The following is a 19,853-nucleotide window of genomic DNA, read 5'->3' on the forward strand; positions in this document are numbered from 1 at the left end:
AGTTAATCGAGCCAGGACGCATGATTCCCCACCATTTTCTATACAGTTTGTACGAGCCAGGAGCTTCGCTCTTTATTAGTGGAGCTATCATTAGTCCTGTTCTCTGCAGGGAGTCTGGAGGCTACGGGCTGGGGAGACCTTGGCACAGCCATAAGGATTACCGCTGAATCTCAGCATCGCTATATAGCTGACATTTACTCAGCACCATCTTGTCTGTCTCAAGGACACAGCTTTCATTAACCACTGTAATAAGAGAGAATCATTAATACCCCTCTCAATATCTAAGCTTGAGAATGGATATAATTAATTTCAAATGTCAGTCAACAAAGACGTATCACAGTGTTTGGTGGGGAGTCAAGCAAGGTAAGACATGGCCTAGACTGTATAACAGTCCATTAAAGAGAGCTTATTTTACTTATTACTGTATAATAAACCTTCAGAGGCTACCTGTAGAAAATGTGCAGCATTAGTATGAATATTTAAAGCACACAGGTGGAAAAGGGGAAAAAATAAACAAATAAACAAATAAATAAAACCTGTAACCTTGTAAACTTTATGTCTTTTGTCTCATAGCTGTGGAAAATACAAATCAAATGAACTTGGTTGAGGTGTAGCTAATTTAAGTATTCTATAATGTCTAAAGCAAGGCATCCTATTTTTCATATTATGCTTGAGTATGTAACACAAGCAGCAATGCTGGGTGTTATTATTAGGAGTGGGGCAGACAGACGTGTGTGCCAGCAGAGGAGGCTCTGCGGCTAGCTGTCTTGAAGTGTCTCTAATGTTATGGCTTATGGACATGATATTAATGCAATTGTCTGACAAATAAAATGGCTTTCTGAATGGTTAACACAGTATCCTAAAGAGATGCATCTCTGTGGATGCATCTTGCTAATCGGTCTTGCTAATGCGCATCCACCTTTTCATCTAAACATGGTAACTTCTGGCTCCAAAGGAAAAAAAAGAAAGCAAACAAAAAATTATTGCTCACAATCCATCTTTTATGTACAGTCTATGATGCTCCATCGTAACACGTGTATTCTGAACTGTAGTGCAGTGGTTCCGGATAATTTAGCCAACGTTAATGTTAGTTTCAACACTAGTGTCCATCATCAGTCACGTGACCCGTCCTCTTGCCATTTTGAGTTTGCGTCATGAATTTATACCAGTGAGTGATTCTCGTCTGACAAACCGAACGTAAAACTGCAGAACAAGGGGGCATACACAAGCAAGTGCAAGACTTCCACTCAACAAGTGCAGCACTGGAGCAGATGTGATGACATGGGAACAAAGACAAACCGCCAAACAAGATGGTACAAAGGGGAAAAGAATTAAAAAAAAACATACACACACAAAAAAACAGTAGCAAGACATGACAAGACAGCAAGTTCAATCAGATCACAATCTGAGCATATCAATAAGCGTGATAACACACTGTGCCATGCTCTGGTGTCAGTCCGTCAGTCAACACACATGCAAGCGGTGCTCCTTTCTCTTTCTCTCTCACTCCTTCCATGCAAACATTGCCTCTTTTTAATCTTCCAATTCTTGGGTCTCCATGACAACAAGATCATACCATGCAGAAAACATTGATCGGGGAGTGAAGGCAATACCAAGGGTTCTGCACACAAGGCCTCACAATGCAGTCAATGCACTCTGCTGCGTAGGCAGACCGCTTCATCATCGCAGCAGCTTTACTCTCATCATTTTGGATACAGGTTTGAATCATTTCACTTCAAATCTACTCCGCTGTCCTTTAACTCATACTGTGGTTTGTTTGTTTTTTGTCGTCTTTTTTTGTTTCCCTCTGTTTCAATAAGTGAAGCTTTCTGAAACAAAGGAGTAACAAAAGAAAAGAAAGAGCGCACCAACCTTCTCGAAGCTCTGAGGGATGGAAGGGGGTTGATGCAGAACACAATGACGTGAGAGGGGAGAGAGAGAACGGGGAAACACAGAGAGAATAAAAACGGCCAGCGCAAAGCCACTCGCTTCACTGCACCACACACACACGCACGCACACACACACACACACGCGCGCGCACACACACACGCACGCACCAGTCAAACTGCATTCACGCTTCTCTGTTATCCCACGTAAAATAGAAACTAGAACTTGCAATACTGGACATTGGTTGTGGCCTTTGAGCCATAAGCCAGTGTTACAACAGCACCCACAGATTTATTTAAGCATGTGGGGTCCACAGTGATCCCATTAATGTGAAACACTGTAAAGCCAAAATTACATCTTGACTCTCACTCCCAATTTTGTTCAAATCTCTCAACCAATTAATCTGCCTCTAGTACAGAAACCACTTTAGCAGACAGATCAGTGATGTTTCCATGCAGTTAAACCAAGGTGTGGTCCCCACTTTATCCTTGCTTTGATTCAACCGTCGGAGCTCGCACCAAGGTTTAAGGTGGACTTGTTAAAGGTGGTTGTGAGAAATACCAAACAACAGAGTCAACATATATTGTAGACAATGGATGGGTTAGTAATACTTGTTAAAGAGCACAGTAATACAGAAGAGGTAGTTTTACTAGTAATACCTAAGGCACCTTCGTCACAGTGATTTTTCGGTGTCTGTGTCTTGTTCGTGCGTGTACGTGCATGTGTGTTCTGCGTTTCAGGTCCTACCTCGCACGTATAAGTTGGCGGGAGAAGAGTAGCGCACGCCTTGGGAGTTGGTGGCCACACACTCGTACTTCCCTTGGTCTGTTTCCTCGCTGTTCTCAATCTGTAACGCTCCTGCAAGAGAAAAAAAAGAAAACCCCAGATAAATATGTTTGCAGAAAATGCTTCTGCCACTGTCCGCCATCCTTTTGCATCCTCTCCTTTTCATCCTGCAATATCTGCTATAGTTTGACCCTGGGGTATCTCTTTGTCTGTTGCTTCAACATCCAATAAAGTCAGCTCAGTTGTTATTTCTGCAAGGCAGAAATGAATGGTCCGCACAACACTCTCTCTGTATCAGGAGTTGGATTTTCCACAAAGAACTGCGTCTCCTCTAACCATCCCCGTCTCCCATCCTGCTACCGAAAGGGGGAAAGGAAGCGGCAACATATTCACAAATTCAGAATTCCCTTTCGAAAAGTTTGGAAGTCAAAAACAAGTCTCAAACTCACTTTTTACAAACTTAGATGACACTTAAAGCGCCTTTAGTTTATACTTCTGTACTAGCTGGTGATTCCTCTCCAGCAGCAGGCACACTGCTGAATGAAGAAAGCCTGTTTCTATCTTTGCAGTTAACTGGCAGCAGCTACACAGCTTTACCCCAGGGCAACGACCCAACGACCTCAGTTTTTATCCTAGTCTCCCTAAACGTGCTATAATTACACACGGCACTCGTCAGGTGTTCTTTTGCTTCACGTGGTACTATTCTTATTGCTGTGTTTCTTAGCTAACGGCCTTTTGAATTACCAGCAGAGATGTTCTTTCTCTGGTTTTGTTTTTTTTCCCCCCCCTCTTTCAGTCTGCTCTGTCACATCCGTCTCATTTGAAACTGACTTTGACACGGAGCCCGAGGAGGAGGCACAAAACCATGCATCACTCTCTGCTGCACTGCACAGAGTAGAAAGTGACACAAATCTAAATGCACATGGCACACACACACACTTTTTAAGGAAAGGATGGAAACACATACGGGAGTGTGTAGATAAACAGCCACACAAAAAGAGCAAGTTTTAGTCTCATACAAAGCACTGTGTTTTATATCAGATCTTCTGTGAGACTGATAAAAGGCATCTGGCTTTTAAGAGAAGCACAGGGATATTTAGAGAAAAGCAAGATATACTGTGCATCGCTCTGCACAGATTTTTTATTTTCCATACACAATACACAAGATAAAATACAAAAATAAAAGCCAAAATACTTAAAAACAATCCCTCCGTTTATATTGATATTAAAAGGAAGTAATAGCGAAATAACCCCTGTGCATTACACCAATATGCACAACCATTCAATCTAAATATTATTTAATTTTAAAAGATAAGTAACAGAGTACTACTTACAAGTACTTTGTTCATTTGTCTCTTTTAATTCTATTTTTTTTTTTTTTTTTATACTTTTTCAACATGTTCAAAATAAAGATTCAATCAATCAATCAAAACCGTAACCCTGTAAAAGTGATGTAAACCTAAAGGAGGAAACCATATAACATAAACGCTAATCCTGTTGGTCTATCTATCACCAGTGCTTATCACACAAAGATAAGAAAGAGGCAAAGAGAAGCATATAACTAATGCATCAGCTCTATAGTCAGAGGTTAAAGTGAGCCGAATCAGTTAAACACAACGACTTCTTTTTAAGGAACAAATGTGTGTACTTTTGCCATCTCTGAAGATAACTGCACATGTCATTGTTGTATGTTGTAACTCTTGAGCTGCTAAATTTAGTGGGTTTATTAATTCATGTGGACCAGAAACAAATTATTTATAGACATTTTCTTTTCACTTTAAGTAAGCTGACCTTAAGGAAAGACTCTGTAAAAGATCTTTAATGGGGAAAACTGAGGTCACCTTGGGAAGAGCAGCAGATGTGGAATACCTCTTCCACGAGAGATAGACATTGTCATTGATATAATAGGCAGAGGTGCACGGCAGTGACAGACAATATGAGCCAAAAGATGGCACATGTTAAATACCTCAACCATCTGCTCCAGTGCTGGATGGTTGACTGATGCCTTTTACTGTATTCATCATTATGTACAAATGTTCTTTTGAATATTATCTGTTGTATATCTTAAAAATGGTAAAGAAAATAAAATGCACAGTAATAATATTTAGAAAGAATACACTAAATAGATGCTTCATTAGGTGCATTGGTTAATTGGACCCTTATTTGGCATAAACTGCTTTAGTAAAAAAAAGAGAGATTTTGGTTCATATTGACATGATAGCATCACACAATTGCTGCAGCTTTGTTGGCTGCACATCCCAAAGGTGCTCTACTGGGTTTAGACATATTGGCTGTGGAGGTCACTTGAGTACAGTGAATTCATTGTCATATTAAAGAAACCAGTATGAGGTGATCTGATTTTTGTGACATGGTACGTTTTCCTGCTGGAAAGAGCCATCAGAAGATGGATATACTGAACTCATACTAAAGTCATTTCCCATTACACCATTATTACTGATACTAGGCAGGATGGATCCATGTTTTCATGATCCTTACACTAAATCCCAACCATAACGTTGTCACAGCAGGCAGAATCTTCTGTTGTCCATGAAGATAGGAAAAAACTGCAGAAGAGCTTTCAGAGATGCTCTTAATAATAATAATAATAATAATAATAAATTTTATTTATGAGCGCCTTTCAAGTCACCCAAGGACACTTTACAATAAGATAAAACACTTAGTAAAACAATGGCAGAATAAGAACAATAAAAGCAGAGTTCTGAACCAGTTGAAGCTTATGGAGGGATTTTTGGGGGAGACCATGCAAAAGAGAATTGCATTAGTCAATACGGGAGGTAACAAGACTATGTACAAGAATGGACGTAGACTGGGTGGAAAGAGAAGGAAGCAATCTGTTAATGTTACGTAGATGGAAGTAGGCAGAACGGGTGAGATTATTGATGTGAGATTTATAGGAAAGTGAACTGTCTAGGATGACACCAAGGCTCTTAACCTGAGGAGAGGGGAAAACTGTGGAGTTATCGATGGTGAGTGAGAAATGGTTCGCCTTCAAAAGGTTGGATTTGGTGCCAATAAGGAGGATCTCAGTTTTATCCTCATTGAGCTTTAGAAAATTAGAGGCAAACCAGGATTTTAACTCGGATAGACATTCTGTAAGGGAAGAAGGTGGGAGGGAGGAATCAGGTTTGCAAGAGAGATATAACTGGGTGTCATCAGCAAAACAGTGAAACTGAAGATCAAATTTGCGGAAGATGGTACCTAGAGGGAGGATGTATATTATAAAGAGAAGAGGGCCTAAAACTGAGCCTTGGGGTACACCAGAGGTGACGGGGAATAGACGAGAGCGGAATGATCTTAGTTGAATAAACTGGGAACGGTCGAGGAGATATGATTGAAACCAGGCGAGGGGTGAGTCAGAGATGCCGAGAGAGGAAAGTCTGCTTAGAAGGACAGAGTGAGAAATGGTGTCAAAGGCTGAGCTCAGATCTTCTGCATGGCTTGGTAAGAATGAGTGGTTATTTGAGTTACTGTTGCTTTCCTCTCAGCTCAAAGCAGCCTTGCCATTCTCCGTTCACCTCTGACATCGACAAGGCATTTGAACCGCTGCTCACTGGATATTTTTTCTTTTTTCTACCATTCTTCCTGGAGACAGCGGTGTGGGAAAATCCCAGTGGATCAACACCAAACACATAATAAGGTGGTTGTTACACCAAAATAAAACCTCATATTTAAGGTTATGTACACACATACAGACAGATTTTGTGTGTCTTAGTATACGTAGATTTTGCACACGCACACATACACAGACACACTTGCAGGTCAGCTTATGAAGAAGTTTGAATGCTGTGATTTCAGAGGGTTAAAGGAGGGAACGTGTTAGGTGAGCTGAGACGCTGCTCGCTGAAGCTGTCATCCATTTATTTCTGTCTTCTGCAGTTACATGACAGCAGAACAGCTCGTGCCCTGCTCTTTCTCCCTATTTTCCATCTCTCATTTCCCTGTGGTTCAGGGCAGAGTTGGGAAACAAACAGGAATAAATTATCCGCTCTACAAGAAGAGCCTTCTTCTCAACCAGAAAGCAGAGGAAGAAAGGAGCAGTGGGAGGAAAGATGGCGAGGAGGTGGAGAGGTAGAAATGGACCGGTTTAGATCTGCAAACGAGAACTTGTGCGACAGCTGGAAACAGCTCGTGTGGCTAACAAGCAGCGAAAATTTGAAATTGCCAGTTGTAATCTACTGTTGTAAAACATGACATTACATTACACTGGGGTGGACAGGTGTTCTGAATATATACATAGAAAGGTCAGCAGGTCAAAACTTATGTACACAAGCACATAGCGCAGACAGAAAACGGGCGTCAAAACGACGTGATGATGGTTTGTGGGACGGCAAAGCAAAAGGTCGAAAAAGTAAAAGAAGAGAGACGAGGAGAGAGAGCAGTTTTGGGATGCTGACAGGCCCAGAATAAGATGTGACTAAGTAAATTGAGCTACTGTGAAATCGTGGATGGTGTATTATTTCTGTGGGCTGAGACTCAGCTGATCAGATGACAGCGGATACTGTTAATCTGATAGCTCTGATGGGACACTGAGGTAAAACAGATCACTTGGGCTCCAGTCTCCCACAAGTTGAGACATTAAATTAACCGGAGGCACATGTTAACAAGCGTCGACACAAAGGACAGTTACTACGAACGCAACACAGTTACGAATAAACTGCTGGTAATTTTTAAAACCGAAACTGTTGTTTCCAAACCATTATCAACCTGCTCTTTAATTTCACATTTCACTAAAACATGAACAGAAAAGCCTCAAAGCAAAGTGTTACGCAGCAATTTAGGTATGGTTTAACGCAGCAGTTACTTAATAAATCGATAATGAATATAGACGCAAAAACGCTCAAAATTTCCAGGTTCTGACTTAGTTCTGGTTTTTATTCTCGCACACAGAGACAGAAACGATTCCTAATTGTCAGTCTGCAGATTTATCCGTGTCACAAGTTCCACTTTTTCTGTCAGCCTGAAAGCACGTTCTGTCAAAGGATTTGTACTGCTCACCATTTTTAGATTTTTCTTTTCTTAGAAACAGACTGTTACCAAAAATGAATGATTTACTTTGGCTAAAGTCCCAATTTCAAATTGTCTTAAAATCTGGTTGTGAAATATTCTGCTGAGTAACAGCCAACCAAATATAAACTCTGTGAAAATAGCATTTCACGATGATGCGCGATTTTGGGTCAGTCTCTTTGACGCAACCCTATATAGGTGTTAAAAATGAATAACCAATTTTGTTTGGTGCATGCAAAAATTTACTTTAAAAAAGTGTTCTGTATTGACGTCAACAGATAAACTGACATACACCATTAACCTTCATCACGTCTTAGTCCTTACCAAAGAGTCTGCATATGTAATCCTGGAGTCAACCTCAGGGTCCGTACTGAATGCCATCTGTTAAGAGTGTGGGTCTACATAAGCTGTTAAGTGCTTAGGTTAACTTTCCAGCTCTAACTCCCAAATGTCAGGGGCAGACAGATAGCTTGTCATGGTTCTCCTCATGCACATACAAACTGGTGCAGCAGATGGCATGGAAAAAAGATAGATACCTGATCGAGGCATACAGATGCCAGCAAAAGTTCATCTCTATACCACCCCATATGTTTCTGTCACCGAGGACTGATGGGGTGAGTATGTGTGCATTTGAGGTGGGTAAACACAGAGTTCACGGCTGTCAAAGGCCACCGTGGACAGTTATCTGCAGTGATAAGCCCCCACACATGATGGATACTTATGAGCTATGAAATGGCTAAGATGAGACATCCTTTGTGGGATTCTACTGCAGTCATTCTCTATCTCATTTTTCTTCCTGACCCATATGGCTCATAAAAGTATTTCCAAGAGCCAACAGAAGAAGAAAAGAGACAGAGAGAACAGAATGACTGTGGCCAAAACACATTCCTGGCTGCAGTCCAATAAGAGCTGGCAGCTATCCACTAAATCAGAAGCATTGCTCGGAAAGTGCCTCCATTAAACAAATCTTAAAGGAGTGTTTTATCCATAACGCATTTCTTGCCCAGCTCAGGTGTAATTGATTTCCTCCAAGTCATTTCGCTGCACTGTTCGGTTCATTATACAGCACATTTTGTTGTTTGGCTTTGTGATGGTTTTGGTGATTTCAAATCCTATTAAAGCCTGGGGTGAATCTCAGTAGGCCATTCGTCTTGCTACTGTTTCATTGATGTGATATGTGTCCTAACATACTGTACCACTGAATCATTGTCATGTCTGCATGACACACAAGCAGGGAGCAAACGTCTCAGAGCAGATCAAGTAAATGTACAATTTTAGGTGGCTACAATTTAGCAGTTGTTATAGTTTAGTTAAAAAAAGGACAACTAAAATAAAAAATAAAAAAAATAAAAGCATGGCCAGTGATGATCAGGTGTGGTATAAGCTGCAACCATTACCGAGGTGGCACAGATACTGATGTTTTGTAATTTTTTATTTCTGCACATTCTGATGTAATAACAGTGATAGTCTTTGTTTTCTGGTCACTCACTCTTATTGTGTGCTTTGTGTGGATTTTGAGGTTCAAATTCTTAGTCTATACATGTACGTTTGGTACTTTGATTTTTGTTAGGTGGAGTTTTAGATTCCTACCTTGACTTCATTATCATTCTAGTAATTTTCAGCATTAGTTCTTTTTGTTTTATTTGATTTTCGGTGTTTCATTTCTGGGGAGGTTTGGGTACCAGTTTAGACTGCCTTACTGTTCTTAAATTTGAATTATTTGTTTGTGTTAAGCCTCAGGTCCTATTTTGAGTTTGTTATTTTTTGACTGTGTTCGGTTGCTTCAGCGTTTCATTATCTATTCCTTCCTCGACTTTGTCTTTTTGTGTTTATGCATTTGCCCCTCAGTACTCCCCGTCTCTGTTTTCATGTTTATTGGGAGTCTTCTTGCCTCCATGTTTTGCATTGGTACTTTGGTTGCTTCCTGTTTTACTTTGAAGTAAATGTCTTCTAAGTCTTCTTACTTGGTTGACTCATTCTATCTTTCTATCTATCTTTCTATCTATATCCCCACTGCCATGTAGAAGTACACAATGTGAAAAGGAAACAGTAAATAACAACATTTGTTGTTTTTTTATTGTTCATGAAGGTCATAAGATAATTGCAATTGCAGTTCTAGTATATGTGCAGCTCCCCTAATGGGCTTCCCCACTGGTTGTATGTGCCAGACTAGTCAGTAGTGGTCGTGGCCGTCCTTTGCCATCCCTTTGCTCTGCGTGCGTGACCAGGGGAGGCTCTGTACTTGGTGTTACACCAAGGGGACCAAAATGAATAAAAAGAAATGAATATAATTTATTGTGAATAATAAAATACTGTTCTGCTGAATATGCAGGTTTAAAAGTCCTATTTTTCTTTAGAGAACTCAATTTAGGGTTTCTCTTCATAATTATGGCTACTTGAAACAGCCGGTGTATTTCTGCAGGTGCTGGAGCAGCGTGCACTGGACGATAAGCTGTGTTTGAAGAATACGAATGAGCGAGGAAAAAAGAAACGAAACTGGCTGGATTACACATGCGTTTATTTATCTTTCAATAAGCCGCAATCATTAGCTTTCCTGCTAGCTGGTTCACTACCTATAGGAAACTAAACTCATCTTTAGTTAATATTCATCTATTTCCAGGATTCAAGGTGTATCAAAGTGTTGTACTAACACATCTTAGCTGGTTGTGCATGCCATCTAAGATTAGGCAGACATTATGGCTTTGTCCAGTGGTTTATTGCAGTTCCACTCCAGTCCAGTCTTAGCCAAACATGGTAGCCAAATGAGAAGTACAACTGCCAGACCTACTTTTATTTTTTATTCCTATTTATTCTATTTATCCCCTTTGTATATTTTATTTATATTTGTCTCTGTATTTATATATGTGTGTGTGTGTGTGTGTGTATATATATATATATATATATATAACAATTCTGTAACTGTAACTTCGGTCGTTGCTGTGCTTTTTGGAAGTCGAATTTCCCAGAGGAACCCACCCGAGGGATTAATAAAGTTCTATCTTATCTTATCTTATCTTATCTTATCTTATCTTATCTTATCTTATCTTATCTTATCTTATCTTATCTTACTAATTAGTCTTCAACTAAAAAGCCTTGTCTTAAAAATTGAAATACAAAGAAACTGTATAATTCTGTAGTTTAACTACAGTTGTCTGTGTAAAGTATCCACACTGTCAAGCTCCTGGGTTTTTTCTGAGAATCATGTCTGTTTTAAATTTTGTTCCGTGTTTCATAGGTAAATGGGGTTGTCAGCACTGCTTATATTCTTTACTGCTGCACATATTCAGCTCTTGACGAGCTGAATCAGGAACCACGCTTCCACCCTAGAAGAGAAAGCGTGGTTCCTGATGCCGGAATTGGCAGCCCCAGCCCTCTGATGCTGTGTGCCCTGCAGAGCCGCAGTTTGAGCCTGCATTTCCGCCACACCTGCCAATGCCCGGTCCCTGCCAGAGCCTGTTTCTCCGGCCACATCTACTGATGCTGGGTTTCCTGAAGCTGTGAGTAAAACATATTTATTTCCTTGTGTGCTCTTCAAATGTCCAAATATAGTAAGAGCACACAAGGGAACAAAGAGACTGTAACTCCAGAATGTTTCCCATGCCCTAAAGCATGGTTTGTTTTATTGCTGTTAACCAGTCCTAAACAGTGATATAAAACACTGTATAGGAGCTCTCATTAGGATTTCTTTGACATGGATCACAAGCCATTAAGAAAGGTAACTTGTTGCTTGGGACAACATGGTAAATGTATTTAAACATTATAAATTCGGCAAATGGAAATGCAAAGACACAGCTAACGGAGGGCACTGGTGATCAGTAAAGGATATTGGCTGACAGGAGGGATATATCAGAGCTGGCAGGCCGGAGCAGCACAGAGAATATGGATGAAACAACAACAAAATGGTTTCGCTTCACCATCACTTTCATTCCCCCTGAGGACAGCTGAGTGGGAAAGGCTGAGAAAAAAAATGTTTCTGCCTTCTCCTGGAGACACTGTACTCATCTCAGAAGAGCATAAACAAAGCTGAATAAACTGTCTTAAGCGCACAATGTGATTCTTTGGTATGCAGACACATCGTCTTTGCTCTCTTTTTGTGTCTCTGGTAAAGTGAGCTTACCTTCACATTTTGGGACACTGAGCTATGTCGCGCACATTTAGGCAGTGGGTCAAAATAAAAGCATCACCAGTTAAATGCTTAATTTTAAGAAGCGCCAAACACATTTGACATCAGAAAAGAGGATATTGTGGTTGCTTTGGGATAAATTGAGGAAGACAGTTTCATTCTATGTGAAATTTCTGAACCCATTTGAAATGACTATACAATTATATGCTGCTATTTTTTTCTTATAATTATGATACTTAATGGAAAGCAAATTTTGCCTTTTAAGTGATATATATTTTTTATAATCCGTTCTCCCAAATGCTAATAAACAGCACATTTTTTTCATGGCTTAAGGATGGCACAATTATCCTTTTTTATGAAATTGGCTTTAAAAAGGTTTTATACCCCCAAAGGAGAGAGATAAACTTAGAGAACAGCATGTAATCCCTCAATCATAATTAAAATAATCACCAAATTTAGAGCAACAGGGATTTACCTGATCGCAAAAAAGTGCAAAGCTGTAAATGCACTGTTGGTTCCGTTGGTGGAAAATACAAACAGTCTGACTAAAAGTCACCTGTCTCACCTGATCTGAGCTGTTTGATGCGACCCTGGCTGGTGCTGGGGTCGACAGGCAGGAAGTCTTTGAACCAGGAGATCTCGGGGTCCGGGATGCCACTGGCAGCGCACAGCATGGTGGCCGTCCTTGTCCGCTCCACCACTTTCAACTGAGGGCCCATGTCTATACTAGGGAAGCCAAATGGCAACAGGTCCTCTGAAAGCATCAAGAGAAAGAAAAGAGTATGAAATGTGCAGCATTTAAAACATGAAATATAAATGTCTAATTGCACTACTTGCGCATGTCTGCTGGTAACATATGATAACAGGAGCTAACATGTATATTTAGCACATATAATGACTTGTGTTTTGACCATTAGTTTAGCATGTAAGCATGCTATGATCTGCTAATTAGTGCTAGAGGCAAACAGGAAGACGTCATACACTGAACAGTGATCATCCCCATATAGTACAGTGCAGTGCTAGGAAACATGACAGCATGCTGTTTTCACACATACCACCCTTCAACACTGTTGCTAACCAATCACATCAACCCATAGCAACAGGAGCACCAGCCTCCCCTAGCAAGACGCCTCACCATGTTGCAAAAATCTTTTCCTAAACAACCCAAGGTACAAGACAAAGAGCCTATGGTGCTAACCACGTCTCCAAATTCCTCAGAAATCCTTTAGTATGCCTGAAAAACACGATTCTACTGAAGCCCCACCGGCAACCACCACAGCACCCAAAGGATTTGCTGCCAAAGTCCCAAAGTCCCTGTGCCAGACACCATAGGACATCCTCTGAGGTCCATGACTTTGTAAGTGCGCATGCGCCATTAGCGTGCTGCCTGCTGTAACCCTAATTTCCTTCGGGATTAATAAAGTATTCTGATTCTGAATCTGTGTAAATCAAAGTACAGGGTTAGAGTGGGGCGAAGTGCAGTATGTGTACTTATTTCATGAGGACAGTGAAGGCTCAGTTTTTCTAAAACAAATAACGGATGTATCAGCTTCTACTGCCATGCATTCAGTCCTTCCTTTCCCACACATGCAGTGATGTGAAAGCTCCCCCCTCATAGCAGAGCCACTATAGCCTTGGTGATCAAAGTTGTGTGTTCATTCCTACAGCTAGCTAGTCATTAGGTGATATAGCAGGCGGGCAGAAACACAGCTAGGATTTTTCTGTGTGTTTGACAGGCCATTTCTGGAAGAGTATAAACATACCGCCCAGTCAGCAGGAGTTACTTAAGTGCCTACACACACGCACACACACACACACACACACACACACACAAATACACACACACAGGCTTTGCAGTACATTACTAACCTAGAATTACAGGTGTTTGGTGGCAGTGGCGATGAACTACGAGTTTTCAAAGGTGTGGTTCTGTGTTATGTGGTGCTAACGATTCCTGTCTAATAACTATTCAGAAAGCTGCTCAGAAACAGCAGCGGCAATTAGAAGCTGGGACCAGAGGAGGGGCAGGGCACTGGGGGTAATAAGGACTTGTTAGCAGTAATTGTTAAAATGTACCAACGATTAGAGAGGCCGATCTGGGATGTGTCTGAATGCGTCTGGATATGTCTTATTACGTTGTAGGAGCTGAGGACAAGTGTGTGTGTGTGTTTGTGTGTTGGCTGTGTGTACATATTTGCTTCTATGGCTATGTTCTCATTAGCATCTTCACAGATTTCTGCAAAGTGTCGAATAATGTTGAGCGGCACGATCGCACATATCCAGGAAAATAAGTGTGTGCACGCAAAAAAGCAGTTGCTTTCTATTTCGCACACACACATACACAAACACGTTCACATACACTTTCTCTGGTGAATGGGATTAAGAGTCTCAGTGACAACAGTCCAGATGGCCAGACACGTAATCAAGCATCCATCAGCCCTCCTGCTTCCTTTCCTCCTTACCCTTTAAACCACTCTCTCTTTCTCACACATGCACACAGACACCTCCTCCATACCTGGAACTATAATTATAAATCCACATTCCCGCAGCAGCGAAGCAACGAGATGGCAATTTCCTTGGCTAATAAATCAAACCCATCGGAACATCTTGATTGTCAGACAAAACAAAACCTGCTAAAGTTTGCTTTGCTTGAGCCCAGAATCACAGACATATCTGGAACTGAACGCAGTCCAAGATGCAGACCGTGGCCACGTCAACTGTCTGTGTGTTTTTCCTCTCCTCCACTCCTCCTCCGGGCCCCCTGCTACCTAACCACATGACAGACATATACCATCTGTTCCCACACACTCTGTGATGGGGATGAGAGGCTGAGTTGAGATAGGATCTATCGCTCTCTTTCTCTCTTTCTACAGTCATCAGCGCTAGAGAGACCTCGTCAGATAGGAATGTCAAGCTGTTGCTGATGCTGCGCCTGAGAAGAGAAAGTGGAGAAATGCCACAAAAAAGCAAGAGAGGAATCAAAACTTGATGATCAAGATGTTTAGTGCAACAATTAGGCCTCGTGAAGACAGGAGAGACTGGAGTGGGCAGAGTGGACCACGCTAACACTTCTGAGACCCCCCCCCCCACCCCAACCCTTCAGCATCCCTGACAGATCAATACTAATGATCTACCTGAATGGAGGCTAGTGGTATGGCCACTGATGAAATAGACAGGAAGAGAAAGGAAAGAGAAGAGGGAGATCGATGGGCAGGTCAGAAGGTGAACTCCCAAAGGCGAGGAATATGCTAGGCCTACATTTGCTCCCCTCTACCCTCCCCGAATCCTACCCCTCTCTTGAGAGGGTTCAGATGGTCTTTTTATCACTCTGCCAGCTACCACAACATGGACTCCCTGGCTGTTAATTAGAGCACACCACAGCACTGGGCTCAAGGCATGTGCATATACAATGCATGCGTGTGTGTGTCTGTAGGGCGTGTGGCTCTATATTCCACTCAGGTCTTTATTAATGCTGCAAATACATGGTGTGGGTGGACCTTGGACTGAACACTTGGAGAGAATTAGAAGAAATGGAGAGAGTCGGACAGATAAACAGAGAGAGTGATAGAGAGAGGGATTAAAGACACTTACTGCCGTGCTGTAAAATACCACAAAAAGAGGAAAAATAGTAGTGAATCTTTGCAAGCATCCAGAACCCAACGATGCTTTTCAGATAGCTAAGGATATTCAGCAGTGTAGAAAACAAACAAGGGTTAAGTTAGTCATTTTAACTTTAAAATTCTGCTCATTTCAAGCTTGAGTAGAATTGTTTTGCATCATTAACTGTTTAAAATAATCCGAGTTTATCTTCTACTGCAGCACCCAGTTCATCCAATTCATCCTCTGTATAAAATGAACATTTTTAACTCCATTCCCTTTAAAGCTAGCTCCCCATTTAAGTTAAATCCATACTGTCTGTGAAGGTTCTCAGTCATCCAGGTCATCGTAGTCAAAGAAGCTTGCAAAGAAAAGCGTCTGGACTTCTTTAAGTTACTTGAAGACGTTTCACCTCTCATCCGAGAAGCCATTTGACCTTAGAACTGAAGAAGCTTCTCGGATGAGAGGTGAAACGTCTTCAAGTAACTTAAAGAAGTCCAGACGCTTTTCTTTGCAAGCTCCTTTAAATCCATACTGATTTGTTGTCCTTTGTAAAAAGAACATCATACCAACAGTCAAACATAGTGGTGGTAGTGTGATGGTCTGGGGCTGCTTTGATGCTTCAGGGCGACACTGTGATTGATGGAACCATGAATTCTGCTCTCCACCAGAAAATCCTGGAGGAGTATGTGTGGGCAACAGTTTGTGTCCGGGAGCTCAAGTAGCAGGACAATGATCCGAAACACACCAGCAAGTCCACCTCTGAATAGCTCAAAAAAAGAAAAAGAAGCTTTGGAGACACCTAATCAAAACCTGGCCTTCAATCAGATTGAGATGTTTTGGCGTAACCTTTTTCACGCTCAGAAACCCTCCACTGTGGCTGCATTAAAATAATTCTGAGGAGTGGGCCAAATCTCCTCCACAGCGAAATGAAAGACTCGTTGCACAAATGCTTGATTGCAGTTCCTTGGGCTAAGGGTAGCACTATCAGGTATTAGGTTCAGAGACAATTAATTTTTTCCTTTTTTTTTTTTTTTAACACAGGATTTGTGTTAGGGGTTAGGGGGTTTGGAAATGAAATGAAAAGATTTTCTCTTTACATTTTCTCAGGTTATCTTTGTGTAATATTACAATTTGACAAAGATGTTTGATGATCTAAAACCTCAAAGGATGGCACAATCCTTATGATGTTATGATATATACAAAGCTGTGTTAGAAAAACAGCTTTAATTATCTAAAATGTCCTGCTTGCCCTTACCTGGGCTCTCATATTTCTTAGATACAGACGGAAAGTGAGTGCCTGTTAAAGAATGGCCTTTTTAACCCTCATCTGTTGCTTTATTTGATTAACATTTCATGATAGTTAATGTTTCATGGTTGTTTTAAACGTCTATGAATTATCTTATATTAAATCCTCGTGTTTAATACCCTAACACTAATGCCAAGATGGTAGCTGCATTAATGAGGTAAGTTAAAAAAATGTCCTAATTTCTTTAATTCATTCAGTTTGTTAACACTGACATTTTCATTTGTAATTGTAATTAATTTAACTTTTTTATATCATCACTCATAAATAAGAAAATTATCCGTCTATGGACCTGATCATCATCAATGTATAATATAATATAATATAATATAATATAATATAATATAATATAATATAATATAATATAATATAATATAATATAATATAATAGTAATTAGAAGGCATCAGTTTGCAAGGTCTCTAATGCCTTTTCCACTGAACTGTAGAGCAACATAAGATAACAAAACCCTTCTTTAAAGGGCAAAATGTAGGAAACAGCTTTGTTAAAACCAAAGCCAGCTGTTTTAATAGACTGGCTCAATTAAAAGGACACAAACACAGCAGCAACAGCACTGCCCCGCAGATGCAGATAACCCATTCCACAGTACAGGACACTAAAGTACAGTTCACCAGAGAGGAGAATATGGAGCTACAGGTATTCAGCCAGGCTCCTGGATGAGTCAGCGACCGCTTGAAATAGATACTGCGGGCATGGCCTTGATCACACTTTCCTCTAAAATGAATCATTTATCAAGAGCAAACACTGCTGCACAAAAGTGCCGCTTATTTTTCATCTCCTGGTTAAATTGATAAGATAGCCTATGGAAAAATGTGGCATGTGTATACAAACACTCTGTGTGTCAACAGCGTTTGGGGGAACATTGGCAAGGGTCGAGCAGCATTGTTCCCCGGAGCTTTGTATTTGTGTGTATCAAGAGGTTGAGCGCGTACATTTTGGCCTGGTTATGTTTGCAGAAGGGCAATCAGGCCTAGTGCCCAAAACCAGTCAGTAGAGCCAACCAGTTCTGGGCAAATATGCAATTTGTGTGTCCGTGCATGCACACACGCATGCGGCAGTAGAACGGAAAGACACAAACACCCAAAGGGTCAAACACATAATGCATATGATGCAAACAAACAAACATGAATCCAGGTTTTCTTTCCCCGTGCCTCTTTGTATTTCCGTCTCACGCGCACAGAAACCCAAACAGATACTCTCTCTCTCTCCCACATTCACACACAAACACGCCCGCTTCCCCACGGAAAAAAATCATTATTTCTCCCAGTTAAGAAACAGGTTGCCTATTCATCTCTCAGTTCATTTCAGTGGGAAATGGCCATGTGCATGAATGAAGTCTGAATAAAAGCCGATCTCGGGGAGCCTGATTCAGGATTAATCTGCTCGCACTCAGCAGTCTTCAGAGGCTCTAATGCTTTGACTCCTATTGACTGCAGGAGGGCTGAAGGGGAGCACTTTAAATGCTAATAGACCTTTATGATAATAGATCACAATGCAATGCAAATGCAGACTTTGTAGACCAATCACATGAAAAACCCATGTGTCTTCACCATTGTGTGCCCTACTTTAGGGGGCCAGGACTAAACAGGATCCCACATGTAAGGCTGATTCCCGAACCACATATAAACATTCAAGAAGAATTTAAAAAATGAAAGAAGGACCAAATATAAACAGCAAAGACGAGGGGTTAAAAATGATGAAACAGCCAGTTCTCCACTCGAGGAGTGTAATCCTCCTGCAGGCTGAGTAGATACTCTTAGTTGTTTCCAGACCGAAATGCTGCTTGAGCCGCCGGCCTGCCAATGCAGCAGACGCCTAGGGGGAATCACTGATCTGACTCTGTTGTTCATATGAAGGGTGTTTGCCGTGGTGGCAGAACATCTCTCTTCCCTCTTCTCTCTCTCTCTCTCTCTCTCACCCTGTTTCTCCCCCATCCCCCGCCTGCCTTTCTCCTAAAATGGGACACTGGGAGGTGAGTATAATCAGGATTACTTTGCACAAAACCAGACATACACATGCACACAAATGTATGCACACACCCGTGCGCACGCTTACCAGCGCACACACATACAGCGCTGCGGTGATGAGAATCTCTCGCCCACAAGAGGCTTTCAAACATGCAGAGCTGCAGATATTCATGTCTCCTGAAGGGAGAGCAACACAACTGCAGTGTCCATAGAAAAGACCAGCTGGGATGGAAAGGGGAAGGGGTGGAGCAGCGGAGGGCATGTAGCAATGCAACGAGTTAAAAACAGAGTCAGACAGACAGAATAGATGGCTAAGAAAATGAAAGCATGAATAAAACAGAAGAGAAGAAATTAGAAACGGATATTGCTGTAGGGCCAAAGTACGGCTCCTGGAGTTAAAGAAAGAAAGATATAAGGAGGAAAAAAGGTCATTTTACAGGTAATGTGTGAGGATGATAAAGATGATGATGATGTTGGTGAAAGCCCATAACCTACCACATCTCCACCCATTAGGCAGCCAACAGTGCAGCAGTAAATATCCTGTGGCCAACTGCAAGCCCCTCACTCTGTACGAAACTGCTATTAGTCTTAGTCCACCATTATACAGAACGATGAGATAAAGCACATCAGTGGATGAAAAAGACTTTTCAGTGGAAGTGGAAGGGTTTTGGCCAATAATGGAAAGCCTTTTTTCTACTTCAGTGGTGGACCTTTTCTACGATGGACTGGTTCTTTTTTAAAGACTGACCCAAGCACAATTTCTGCAGACATTTGTGCACTTAACAGCATTCTTGGATGACATGATCTATTCTGCAGAATATCACTGAGCCTACAGTAGGCTGCATGGGTGCAAGACACTGGGAGTATCCTGTCATGTTTGAAGTAGGAGGAGGTGCCGTCACTGTGTAAAGTTGAAGTAAAACTGCGCAGTAACTTGCAGGTAATTTAAATCCCTCTCCTCGTGTTTATGTATATATAGAGCAAAGAAGCTTTAGATTTACTTTTGAATATAAATTTAAAAACACTTAGAAACATCTTGGCAACAAACTTTTATTTTATTTTATATCTTTACTTTAAAATTTTCTGAAAAGTTTGATTTAAAATACACAGGCATTAATCATCTAAAAATAAATTGTTCATCA

The 19,853-nt window shown here is 41.1% G+C and overlaps 1 protein-coding gene across 1 annotated transcript in view; it reads right to left on the reverse strand.

Moving 5' to 3' along the window:
* The window catches only part of LOC146687891 (receptor-type tyrosine-protein phosphatase S-like), a 71,283-nt gene that overhangs the window by 31,546 nt on the left and 19,884 nt on the right, over nt 1–19,853 (reverse strand). Inside the window, exons 5-6 of the mRNA XM_085438810.1 lie at nt 12,388–12,576; nt 2,636–2,746 (exon numbers count right to left, since the gene is read on the reverse strand). Coding sequence (XP_085294936.1) covers nt 2,636–2,746; nt 12,388–12,576 — 300 coding nt within the window. The remainder of the gene's footprint in view (nt 1–2,635; nt 2,747–12,387; nt 12,577–19,853) is intronic.

The sequence above is a fragment of the Copadichromis virginalis genome, linkage group LG18 (assembly GCF_057382275.1).
Source record: "Copadichromis virginalis isolate Kocher_CV1m ecotype Utaka linkage group LG18, C_Virginalis_male_GT1.1, whole genome shotgun sequence".
NCBI lineage: Eukaryota > Metazoa > Chordata > Actinopteri > Cichliformes > Cichlidae > Copadichromis > Copadichromis virginalis.